This window comes from Caretta caretta, chromosome 1 (assembly GCF_965140235.1).
Source record: "Caretta caretta isolate rCarCar2 chromosome 1, rCarCar1.hap1, whole genome shotgun sequence".
NCBI classification, from domain to species: Eukaryota; Metazoa; Chordata; order Testudines; family Cheloniidae; genus Caretta; species Caretta caretta.
Genome location: NC_134206.1, coordinates 226,310,967 through 226,323,518, shown reverse-complemented (window position 1 = coordinate 226,323,518; position 12,552 = coordinate 226,310,967). Strand labels below are relative to the sequence as shown.

At 40.7% G+C, this 12,552-nt stretch overlaps 1 protein-coding gene across 3 annotated transcripts in view; it reads right to left on the bottom strand.

Annotated features, from left to right (window-relative positions):
• Positions 1–1,619: 1,619 nt before the first annotated feature.
• Positions 1,620–12,552, bottom strand: part of LRP6 (LDL receptor related protein 6) — a 201,198-nt gene continuing 190,265 nt past the window's right edge. For all 3 annotated transcript variants that reach the window (XM_048824492.2, XM_075121110.1, XM_048824499.2), the window contains one exon: positions 1,620–7,768. In XM_048824492.2, the coding sequence (XP_048680449.1) occupies positions 7,477–7,768 (292 nt within the window). In that variant the 3' untranslated portion in view covers positions 1,620–7,476. The remainder of the gene's footprint in view (positions 7,769–12,552) is intronic.

Genomic DNA, 12,552 nt, shown 5'->3' with positions numbered 1-12,552 from the left:
AGGCTATAACTGGTGCAATGGAGAGCCCTGGTAGGGCTGCAGCAGATCCACAACTTCAACTAGTTTGTTGGCCCGCAATTGTCTTGCCTGCTTATTATTCGCCTCAAGAAGGGGCAGAGGGTGGCTTTAAAAAAAAAAAAAAAAGGCAACTCAGAAATGGCCCAGGGAAATGCAGACCCGTTATTCTGGGATCTGCAGCCTGTCATGCCTCCCTGTGTTGTTTCACTGTAAGAAATTACTTTTGGGAAGGCAGCTACATTTGTGCATCAAAGCACAGCACAACTATTGTGTACATTAGCATACATGAGGGCTCACTAACCCCAACAGTATGTGAACATTATAAAGTGTCTTCCATCACCCTGCAGTACCACTGACTCAGCACAAGGGGCTGTCATTCTCCAGGGCACAGTCTCTTCTCAGGCTGTAGTAGTGATTTACTAACCACTAAAGAGAGAGAAGCACAATACTCATCTGGCCCCACAGAGTGAAGGCATGGGTTCACAACAGAGCACAGAAGTTTGTTATGTAACTCCCCCAAACAAAATAACTTTGCACTGTCTTATCCAAGAATCTAACAACATTTTATAAACACTCATTTTCACAGTATTCCTGTAAGACTGGTAAATATTGCCCCCTTTTACACATGAGGAAACTGAGGCACAATAGAGTAAGTGACTTCCTCAAGATCACCTAATGTGGAAGAACTGGGAATAGAACTCTGGAGTCCAGCTATAGCTAATTCCACACTAGTCACACTAGGCCACTTGTTGGACTCATTGGGGATTGGGAAGGGGATTCCTAAGACGGGTTTTAAAAGCTCACTACATGACGACTGTCCCCACCCTTAGCAATCCTTTCCAAACCCACTTCTTTGGCATGGTAGCAGGGGTTTTTTGTTTTGTTTTAAAAGTAACAGTAAAGTATTAAATCTGCCTATGTCCCTGATCCTACAAACACTTAATGTCAAGACTGGATATCTTTCAGAAAAGATATGCACTAGCTCAGCTGGAAGTTATAGGCTTGATCCAGGAGTCACTGAGTGAAATTCTATGGCATGTGTTGGGCAGGAGTCCTGATTACATGATCATAACCACCTCATCTTGCCTTAAAATCTATGAACTCTAAGCACAAGCAGTCCCCTGGAAGAGAGAGGAAGGATGGTCCAGTGATTAGGATGCTAGCCTAGGACTTGGGAGCTCTGGGTTAATTCATTGCTTAACCACACACTTCCTGTGTGAACTTGGGCAAGTCACATAGCCTCTCTGTCTCAGTTCCCCATCTGGGATAATAGCACTGCCCTACCTCACAGGGGTACTGTGAAGATATATACATTAAACATCGTGAGGTGATCCGATATTATGGTGAGATGGGGTGAGGGGGAGAACAGGTAAGTACCTGAGAGAGATGGAGATTGACTGCAATGGAAGTCAACAGGACGACTTGATGTCAATGCAACTCTTTTTGGGTTTTAAATTAATCATATGCATTAGCATTTGCAAAATCTGGGCCTGTATAATTAGAGAGTTAAATTACATTCTGACATTTACTGGAAGCCAAACCTACCTCAGCTGTTACGTTCCTTCCTCTTCTCCCACACAATGCAACAAAACTGAAGTTACTCTATTTTTTTCCACTCAGTTTTATTATAAAAATCAACATTTCATTTGTTACAACTCAGTTTATAGTAATAATTGAAAAGGGATTTTTGTACAAGGTTTATATACAGCTTAAAAGTAAAGCACTTTATTTTACAAAAAAAAGTTAGTGAATGAGTGGATAGGGCTGACCAAATGTTGGCCATTATAATATAAATACATCCTTGCAAAGCACCATCGTACCAAAGTTGATGAACAAGAGACACCAGCTGGCTTTAAGACAATGACAAACAGTGATTAAAGCTTACAAAAAAGGATAAAAACAAATAAAAATAAAAAGATTTAAAATCTGAAAGCAGCACCAGATCCTTCACTTGCAAACAAGGCTTGTTCAGCTTAAGCCTGGTGGTATCCTCTTTACAAAAGACGCTTCTCTTTTCCCTTCTTGACTCTTAACTGTTTGGCTTAAGGCTACAGCTGCCTTAATGAGTCTTTCCCAGCTTTTCTTCATTTAAAAGATGGGGAAGTATGCAGGATAGCTCTTCAACAATCCCACCACGCCAGGGTACTTTACTAAGATAACTTCCGGATGGAATCTAGTTGCCAATTGTGCCCTGCATAACTTTGGAGCTGGATTTCCCAGCTCCAATTAATTTTGCTTTAGCATCATTCAGAATCCATCAAGGTTTTCTTCCCTTATTTAAAAAATTACTAAAGAAATTTGCCCAACATTCTACAATTTCCAATAGCATTTGAACCATTAATGCTTAAAAAAAAGTTGCAATATTGTGTGCCTGCCTTGTACTTACTAGCTACAAGAACTATTCCTAATTCATTTTATTTATGCATACTCCACGTGGCAAATAAATTGAGGCTTACGTTTCAAGTGAAATTCCCCCAAAAGCAAGAAAATTCCAGGGTTAGAAAACCTGCTTTGCACAATAATTTAAAAATTACTTTTGCATTCAATAATCAGTAACATATTTACTGATTCTTTCTGGTAGAAGCAAGAGGTAATCCGCTATTTTTGCATGGTGTGTGCAGAAAACAGAGATTCTGCCCGTAACTATGTCATGTGACTTTCACACTAGGGACAAATGTGACAAGGAAAGTAACTGATTACTTTTCAGAATGAAATTTTTGAACTGCACCAATTGATCCAGGAATTTCAATTTTAGCATTTCCCTCTAGAATAGGAAAACTTAAAATTCAGTCAGGTAATGTCTATCAAGCTGATAAGACTGGAAATACTCAAGATAGTTGCCTTAAAAATAAAATTTAGATAGATTGGACACATTCAAAGAAGGGGGGGGCATAAAGCAGAACTCAGTTTGGGTGTGTAATTCATGCAATGGACCATTGATAGAAAGCATTCATCATAAAGGTAGGGGTAATGTACAACTTAGAGACCAGAAACCCAACCATCACCAAAACCCAACAATGCAGGAAATGAGATATTCTTCATGCGCCAGCAACGGAGTGTAATATCTGCTGGCACCAAGCACCTTAAAGGTACACTTTCATTTATCAGTAAGTGAGGCCTGACAGACTAATTTCCGTGTAGCTGTAAAATACACAGAAAATTCTTACTAATTTGCATTAATTATCAAACTAATGATAATATATCACATAATGGAATTTTTCCTTTTTATTATCAAGTATGACAGAGCATTAGTTTCTTGTAGATATAGTAGTAAATGTTCTGTAGTATGTTCTGTAGATGCAATAAAGTCTAGGTAATATGAGACAACACTACAAGCTGCCATTAGCTCTTTGCAGAGAGGCAGGGTGAGCCTTCTGGATTATTAATTATTATTGGTGGGAGTGCAGGAGAAGAAAGTTATTGGCTCTGTTGATCAGGCATCTTCACATTAGCAAAGCTGTGTGTGTGTACATACAAACAGAGTTATATTTGGGATTTAGAACTCAGGAAATTGTAAATTACAGATCCCACAGCATATCCTTTGGTATAAATTGGTTCAACTGCAACTTCTATATTACCAAGTTTCATTTAATGCCTTAATATGTATATAGGTAGGCAGCTTGGCTGAATTTTGGATTCATGGAAACTAGAATTTTAAGATTTTAAAATGCTATCAGTAGGAAATAGAATTAAAATGTCCCATCAAAGTAGTTCTTTGCATATAAATCTCCTAGCTTTTAAAAATGAGAAAACATGCATGTTCCTTTTAGCATGCAACAGGATATGGCAGGTATACATTTGGAGAACCGCAATTCAAACATGCAAAGCTACAGATAAGTGTAGTGACCAGAATGTACACCTAGGGAAAACTATACCCATGTTTACTGGAATGGGCTATATGGTTTTTAAAAAGCTATACCTTTCCCTGCCCCCTCCAATTCAACAAGATGAATTTATTTCCATGTGCAGATATTCAGCTACAGACATTCTGATGCACAGGCAGGATAAATTACACATGGTGCACTTGAGGAAAATGCCCCACTGTATATGGCTCTGATTCAGGAAGGCACTTAAGAGAGCCTAAATTTAAGCATGCATGTCAATGGGACTACTTAAGTGCATGCTTAATTTTCAGTATTGAAGCACCTTGCTGACTTGAAGCCAAATGTTCAGTGGACTTAAAACTTCATTTCTCAGTCAATTTCAAAGTAGCAAAGCGCTTGCTCCCTTATGTGGGACAGAGACAGCACAATCCATGTCTGGTTGATGGGAAAGGAAGAGAGAGAGATTGTTCAGTCTCTCTGTCAAATCAGTCCTTGGCTTATCCACCAGGAATGTTCCAACAAGGATGTTAGTTGTGGTGACGTTTTTGTAATATGGACATCTACTTAATGGGAACTTCCTTAATCTTAAATCAATTTAAGATTTCCACTTTAGATTCATGTAAAATATCTATGATTGCAAATGTAGGTCTCAACTTTTCCAGCAAAATTCTTTGGTAAATCGGAACAGGAAAAGAGCTCATCTCCCCAATTGGTCTTCATCATCTGACAGTTTTCCCCCCATCATTAAAATAAAAGAAGCAGCGGCATATTTAAGTACATGCTGCACACAGTGAGAGCCACAGTTCAACTATACTTGGTCAAATTCTGCATTGACTTAAGTTCTCCCTCCCCCGCCCCGCTATTGACTTCAATGGAGTTGTATCTGGGTGCGAGTACAAAATCTGGGCATTACTGTCCAAAGCCAGAGAGCTAATTCTTCTTAAACAAATCCCTCCAGTTGTCAAGTTTAACAAGCATGTTATCTGTAGAAAGTCCTTGTAAAAAGTCAGTCTCAAAGAGACAGTCTGACGCTCCCCGTAAGAGGATACCACAGCTTAAGTTGAACCACCTCAGAGTTTTTCAGACAAACAAATTGGCACACTGAAGCATTCTGCAAGTAGAGACCATTGACATCGCAGTACAAGCACTTGGACTGAGATATAACAATGCAATATTCTTCTGAGTTCATTAGTGCAAGTTTCCACATGTGAACCCCACACGGAATGCTGCACATTTAAAAATGTAAACAATGTAGAAGTCTCAATGCTGATCAGCACTCCAGCCTCTGCTCACCCTCTCCCGCTCTTCATATAAATGGATTGGATTTCCCTTTATAGCTCACAATACCTTCAATATCCATCCTACTGGAGACCACAAGCAAGTTTCTTCACCAACAGGAAGAGCCAAAAATTTCTTAGGTACCTAGAAGACAGCTCAAGGTATCAGCTGGGTTAATGTTTATGCAAAAGTTAGTGCACCTGACCCAATGGTCAATTCCAATTGTCTGAGGATCATTCAGAATTTTTTTTAAATACTTTGCTTGAAAGCTTCCTTGGGTATCTTCAATTATTAGAAAGGTAAAGCAAGAATGCCAAACTTCATGGTTTCCCTTAAAGCTGAAACCGAAAGAGGCTCCAACAGTCGAGCTGAAATGCAGCACGGGCAAGAATCACTCAAAAACTTCATGAAAAGTATGGGATTTAAAACTAGAATGTTTTTAGCCTGCATCTCTTAGTAGAAACTGACTTTAACAGAGCAGTCAACCCATCTGGGCCTTATGAAGAGTTACTACACCAATGCTGAGCCCCAGTACCTCAATGCAGGAGTCCCTCAGTATCCTTTGTGAGGAGAGGTAAGATTTAGGGTCTGAACTTTGGAGGTGCTCCTGAAACTCCATTAAAAGCCAATGGGAATAGCAGATTGGTAACACATCCCAAGATCAGATCCATTGTGAGCTCCACTTGTTCAGGCTGTTGAACTCAAACACTGCACTGGAGTCAGGAAGAGTTAAGAAGATCATATGTTGCCCTTCAGTTCATGCAAACTGTTTTTAATGAATGCATACTATCCCTTTCTAATTGCCAAAGAAGCTAAGGAGATACAAAAATACAGGATGCTAATATAAAGTGATTTGGTTCAGAATATCTTAAAATCTGACATTCACAGTGGTTAATACTAAAGTATTAAACGCATGCCACGCAAAAGAGGAGGTATGTAGAAATCATATGGAGAAGACCGGCTTACCTAACATGAACACAGCATGAATAGTTAATACAGTAGGGGAAACATTTCTAAATGATCAAAATTCCATTTCTTATAGATTGTGTCCCATCCTCCCATCGACAATGTTTAAATGCTTCCTTACTAGGAAATAATATAAATATATATATAAATGATTTGTATACTGTGATATTAACTATACACTGAAAGTATTGCAAGGAAACAGGATTCATTTACAGTAAAACTAGTAATTATGGTTAAATTTATAGTTTATAAATATGTTGTCTATATTATATGTGGTATAAAAATACTTGACATTTTGTGGGCACTAAATCAAAACAATTTTTAAGGGACTAAAACGATTCAGGTATATCCATATTACCCTTGTCGATTACATGAGAATTGGGCTGACCTGGTACAAAATGGAACCCTACGGTATCAGCTGAATAAAGAAACCCAAAGCATTAACTTGGCACTGCAACACAAGGCTAATAAAAAAATAGAGGATGAATTTTCATTGGCCCAATTCTAGAAGTACTTTAAACAAGGAAATTTGATTTAACAAAATGGCTCGGGGGGGGGGAGAGGGGGGGAGAAGCAGAGGATACAGGGGTGGAAAATGCAAAACAAATTAAAGACAGACATTTTTAAAAGTGTACCCAACAAAATTACTGAACTTCCAGCAATGGAGAAAGTTTTAAAATGGGGGGAGTGATGCAAATGTAGGCAAAAAAAATTCAGATGCATTTTAATTTTTAAAATGTGTGTGACAATATATTCTAATATTTCATTATATTTGCACACACATATATAATAAAATATTATAACACATATAGTCACTGCTACGATTGCTGTATTCCTGTAGAAAACATAAAGCCCTTTGTGTAAGGTTAATATCTGTCCTGACTGTTTCTTCAAGTTTAACTTTCATTGCTGGCCCTCCATAGTTAATGTAGAGGTTATTTGGCTACTTCCAAGTATCTATGGTATGCTGCTCTGAGACGGACTTCTTTTTTAAACTTTTTTGGTATTGACGAACCCCACACTTTGCCTCACTGGACAGTGACGCGTCCTGGTCCTTCCATTTTCTCATGTGCTCGGTCACTTCACTGGATTAAGGCATGTTTTTTTTGTTCCATTTGCAAAAATAAAAATTTTGTACAAATTTCTATTCTTTTATACAAAAATTTCTTCTTATGGCACAAGCAGCAGATGCTGTTTAAGAAAAATATATAAATATCCTTTTTTCTTCTATACAAATATCTCCAGTATTCCCCACCCCATTTCATAACTTTTAACTGTACACTGTCCTGCCTCCTCCCTCTCCAATAGCTCCCTCCCCCCTCCCTGGTATGGACAATTTGTATTTACACTTTTGTAGTGGAGGAAGTTAAGGAAGGGGGCGGAGGGGCCCTCATGAGGAGTCCGTGCAGGGGGATGGAGGCGGCGGGTAGAGGTGATGGGAATAGCTCCGTTCTGTGTACGGGGAGGGCGGACAGCTTTCATAGTTCTCCTCTGCCGAGAGGTACTGGCTCCTTGGCGTCGGTGGAGGGGGCACGGGCTCGGAATCATAGTTCAAATCACTGGTGTAGCCCTTAGTCACTGCTGTTGTGACCCGCCGGCTGGGGGCGTAGTCGCTGTCACAAACGTCTGTGCTGCATGGCGTGGTTGGAGGTGCAAAATGCCGGTAGCTGTATGGCCTGTAGCTATGTAAGGACATTCATAGCAAAGATGTCAGCACTTAGAGAAACTATAAGCCAAAGATTCAGATAACAGAACACAGGACAGCTGTACTGCCTCAAAGGGAATACTTATTAGTAGAGCTGTGATTTTTCAGAGTACTGCCAGCTCCAAAACGAGGCCCCAAAACCCCAACCCCACCTGTCTGGGCACAACCACCCCAACATTTTTCAGAATTTTCGCAAATGGAAAAGCTGGAAATTAATTCATTTCACGTCAAAAGAAATGTTTTGTTTCACTTTTGGGCATCTACTTTTCTTGTTTAAATAAAAGCAAAGGAAATGGAAAGCTACATTAACAAGGGGACTTAATGTGCCATTCACAAAACCAAGGAGGAGGGGCTAGTGATGGAGGTACAGCTGGTGGTGCCCCAGCTTATACCCAATAGCCTAGTGGTTACGGCAGTCACCTGGGATGTGGAAGAGCTCCAGAGCAGGGACTGGAACCAGGTTTCCCCTCCACCTCTGCCTTGTTTTTGTGAATGGTGTCCAAGTCCCCTAGAGAATCTAGCCAAAAAAATTGAAATGTTTCTTTTCAGAAATGTCAAAACAAACAGTTTTGACGTCTTAATTTTTTTCTTCAACTGAAACCACTTGCCAAAATCAGCATCAATTCATTAAATGTTTCAGTTGACCTGAGTCTGCATTTCTCAGCAAAAAATTTCAAATTTTTGCTCAGTCAAAATATGTTGCCCAGCTCCACTAATTAGCCATCAGCTTGGTCTAGACATCACAAAGCCTCAACCCTGGTCAAACAGGTACAAAAGGGGTGGGATTTGGGGGGTTTTAGAGGTTGGGGGAAACCAGAGTGTGTGGAGTAGATGTTCTATTTCCAGTATCCTCTGTTGATTAATTCAGCACTGGATCAGAGTCCACAGACAGAGAAGCTAGCTCATGCGACTGTTTTACTGCAGCCAGGAGACTCATCTCCCTGAGCAGCTAATGTAGCTGCAGTTCCCATGTGCTGCTATCTGAAAGAAGTTCTGAAGTGGGTGCAAGAAAAAAATCAAGTTGCACATATAGAGGAGAGCAACTTCTATTGCCCAAGACACTGAGGCTGTAGCAGCCACTATTGTCAGCACCTCTGCCCCAAAATCAAGATGGCCAATTTCTCTAGGTCAGTGGTTCTCAACCTTTCCAGATGACTGTATCCCTTTCAGGAGTCTGATTGGTCTTGCGTACTCCCAAGTTTCACCTCACTTAAAAACAGACATAAAAATGCAAGTGTGACAGCACAACACTACTGAAAAATTGCTTCATTTCTCATTTTGTCTGTATGAAATTTTAGTTCGTACTGATTTCGCTACTGCATTTTATGTAGCCTACTGTAAACTAGGCAAATATCTAGAGGAGTTGATGTACCCCCTGGAAGATCTCTGTGTACCCCCAGTAGTACATACCCCGGGTTGAAAACCACTGCTCGAGGTAATTGTCAGAATGTGAGGAAAGACAAGATGATCAGAAGCAGCAATAGGATATATTTTTGACTGGGAGAGAAAGTTCTAGAAACATCAAACCCAGCACCACATGCTCAGTATCATTAATGAGATTCAAATGTCACATCAGCTAACAGTAATCAGAATTATCGAAGCTGGTGCCAAGCTTTGATGTTGGTTTGCTTTCTAAGTTGCCAGTCCCTTTTATAGAGTTTTCATAAGGCCAGAAGGGACCACTATAAACATCAAGTCTGACCTTCTGCAGAACACTGGCCATGTATTCTCCTTTAACAGAAGATATGATTTTTGAGCCCCAATAATTTCATTATCCACAAGCCCATTACAGAGAACTTATTTTTGACAGAGATACACAACTCCCTCTGGTAGTCAACCAGTGCTGCTTGTGTGTCTGGGGTGGGGTGGGGTAGTGTAGGGTAGGGTAGCGGGGCATGGACTATAGACTTGGAAAGGTGCTCCTTTTCTTTCATTTGTGGTAAAAACCCAAATAAATTAAAACATAAAATTATTACAGCAAAGAGACCAAACATCCATCTTCAGGGGAAGGGGAGGGTGTGCATTAACATTACATTAAATAAAAACAATGGGCAAAAGCTTACAAGTCTATAAACAACAACAGTGAAATAGGCCATAGTTTAAAAAGGGAGAAAAAAGGAAATATGTAAAAGTTTAACAGTGAAACCCCCCTTTAGCCTCCCCCCCGACCCAAAACAACAAAAAACAAATAGGAAGAGGGTTAAAAAAGGATTTAAAAATTTAAATATAAATACATATTAAAAAAAAAAATCAGAAACACCTCATTGTGGAATCAGAAATAATTATGTTGTGCACAAGCTAGGCTATGTATCCACGGTATCTATGCAACATTAGTCTCTCTTCTTCCTTTCCTAGGATTTGCTTGTCATCTCTCTCAAGATGGCAAGGCCCAAATGATATATTGTGTGCCAAACAAATTATTCATGCAGGAAACTTAAAATAGCATAAGACACTCTTCTAGAGTGAATGGCTCTCTCACTATCTTTCTGGTGTAAATGATTTTCAGTAATAAAAGTAATGGGACACCAAGCTTATGCAAAACTTAAATAAGTTTTGGACAAAAACTGAGTGATGTCCCTCAATGATACACATTTGAGAGAAACGCTGCTAACATACTTGTTGCATTTTGTCTTAAATTTTTGGCCCCAATCCTTCAGACACTTATGCACGTGCTTCAGTGGGACTACCTTTTCAGGGCTAACATACCAGGCAGATCGGACCTGGGGTAAAGATCTGCCAACTGAATGCTGAAGGCCTCTCACAGTCCAAGTACGACTTCCTGGAGAAAATGGTGAAGATGACCAACATCGATGTTCTCACCCATGTTGCAAATGAAAAAAAGACCCATTGCTACAAAATCCATGGCTATAAACTCATAGCCAGCAATTACCACCCAAAATGGGGGCTGGCAATTTACATCAAGCAGGAGATCAACAAATATGTGGTTCTACCTCCTACATTGCACAAACTACCACCATCTCTGTGCGCATCGGCAAGCTAACCATCATCAATGTATATAAACCACCTGGTACACCATGGCCTCAACCAGCTCTGCAGAAGGTGCAGGACCTTGCTTATTTGTGGGCAGCTTTAAGTCACTACACACAATGAGACTATGCTGCAAACAATCTTCCAGGCAAAGAACTGACACACTGGACTACAGCAAATGATATACGCCTCCTTTTTGATGCAAAACAGGAGGTCACTTTCCACCCTGCAAGATGGGGCAGAGGATATTGCCCTGACCTGATGTTCATCTCTAAAGAGGATACAGGGCACACCAACACCTATATGCCATGGATCATCCTCAATGACTTCCTGAACACTCAGGACAGACCCATAATGGAATTCAAATCCCAGTTCTCTACCCAAAACTAGCTCCAGGCTGGAACTTTAAAAAAGCAGACTAGGCCACTTTCACTATGATTGTGGAAAACACCATCTCCAGCATTCCCCCTTTTGACCATTTTACTGCACTCCTAATCTCTGCCATGAAGAACAACATTCTCTGGGGACACAGGTATACTCCCAGCTGGACTGGAAAGAGCCACAAGCTCCTCCACAAATATGATGAGCGTAAAGACCTAAAAACTGGAAATGCCCTCCTGGTGTCACGGGATGCAGCAAGGCAGAAATGGTGGCTTGAATGCGTAGAAGGTCTAAACTTCACACGCTGGAGCAGACATGCCTGGAACATTTGGGGGCTGCAAATCCAGCGCATGCTATTAGGCCACAGGTGAAAGCCAATGCCATCGCTGCTAAATGTTTGTGGACTTCAAAACAGCCAGCGAACAGACAGTAGTGCAGACAAGTCGAGCATCAGTTTCAGCTGGTGATGTTCACAAGTGCTGCATTGTCCCAGTGGTCTGGGCCATTCAGAAGTAAGGAGATCGATACCGCCAATGCAGCCATGAAACTGGGAAAAGCAGCAGGAAAAGATCGTATCTATCCTGAGTTTTTATATAACGTGGATCCACTGGCATGGAAATGGATGATGCAGCTTTTCACCAACATCCTGGTGACTGGTGAAATCCCCCAAGTGGAGAGAAGCCAAGGTCATTTTCTAAAGCCTCTGCTGTGACTTTCTGTATTAGCAAACATGGAACTTCCAGCTATCAGTTCAGATAGGGCCACGGCACGAGAACTTAGATGCACCAAAGATTACCCAGAACTTCCCATCTAGCAGGTTATGGATAACATATCCTAACATCAACTGAAATCGCGAAAACCACTGTGGACCACACATGACCACCTCATGTCTCTGGATCTAGCCAGGGAATGGCAAAGTATCTGGACCTTATCTACCGTTCCAAACAAACACATTCATACTGACCCAACAAGCCGCCCTCTTAGTTTTGACCTGCCATGCAAACTTTGGACCACATTTAACTGCCTCCGAACCACCCATGGGAGACGTGGCTACTAGATTAACAAAGACTCCCCGTCACGTGACTGTGCCGAGAACATCCAAACTATCGATCGCATCATAGCGCAGCCCTCCAAATATGGATTCAAAGGTAAACTGGATGATATCCATAATATCATGGGGGAGGGGAGGTTGAAATGGCTTATGGATCTATCACTGCATCCATAGCATGTTGCTCTGCAGATGGCATGTGCGAGACAGAGAGAGTGGGACTATGCATGTGATTAAAATTAAGCATCTGTATAACTGTTTGCAGGATCAGGGCCTTAGATTGTAAACTCTTTAGGGCAAGGACTGTCTTTTATTCTACGTTTGTACAGCACTTAGTACAATGA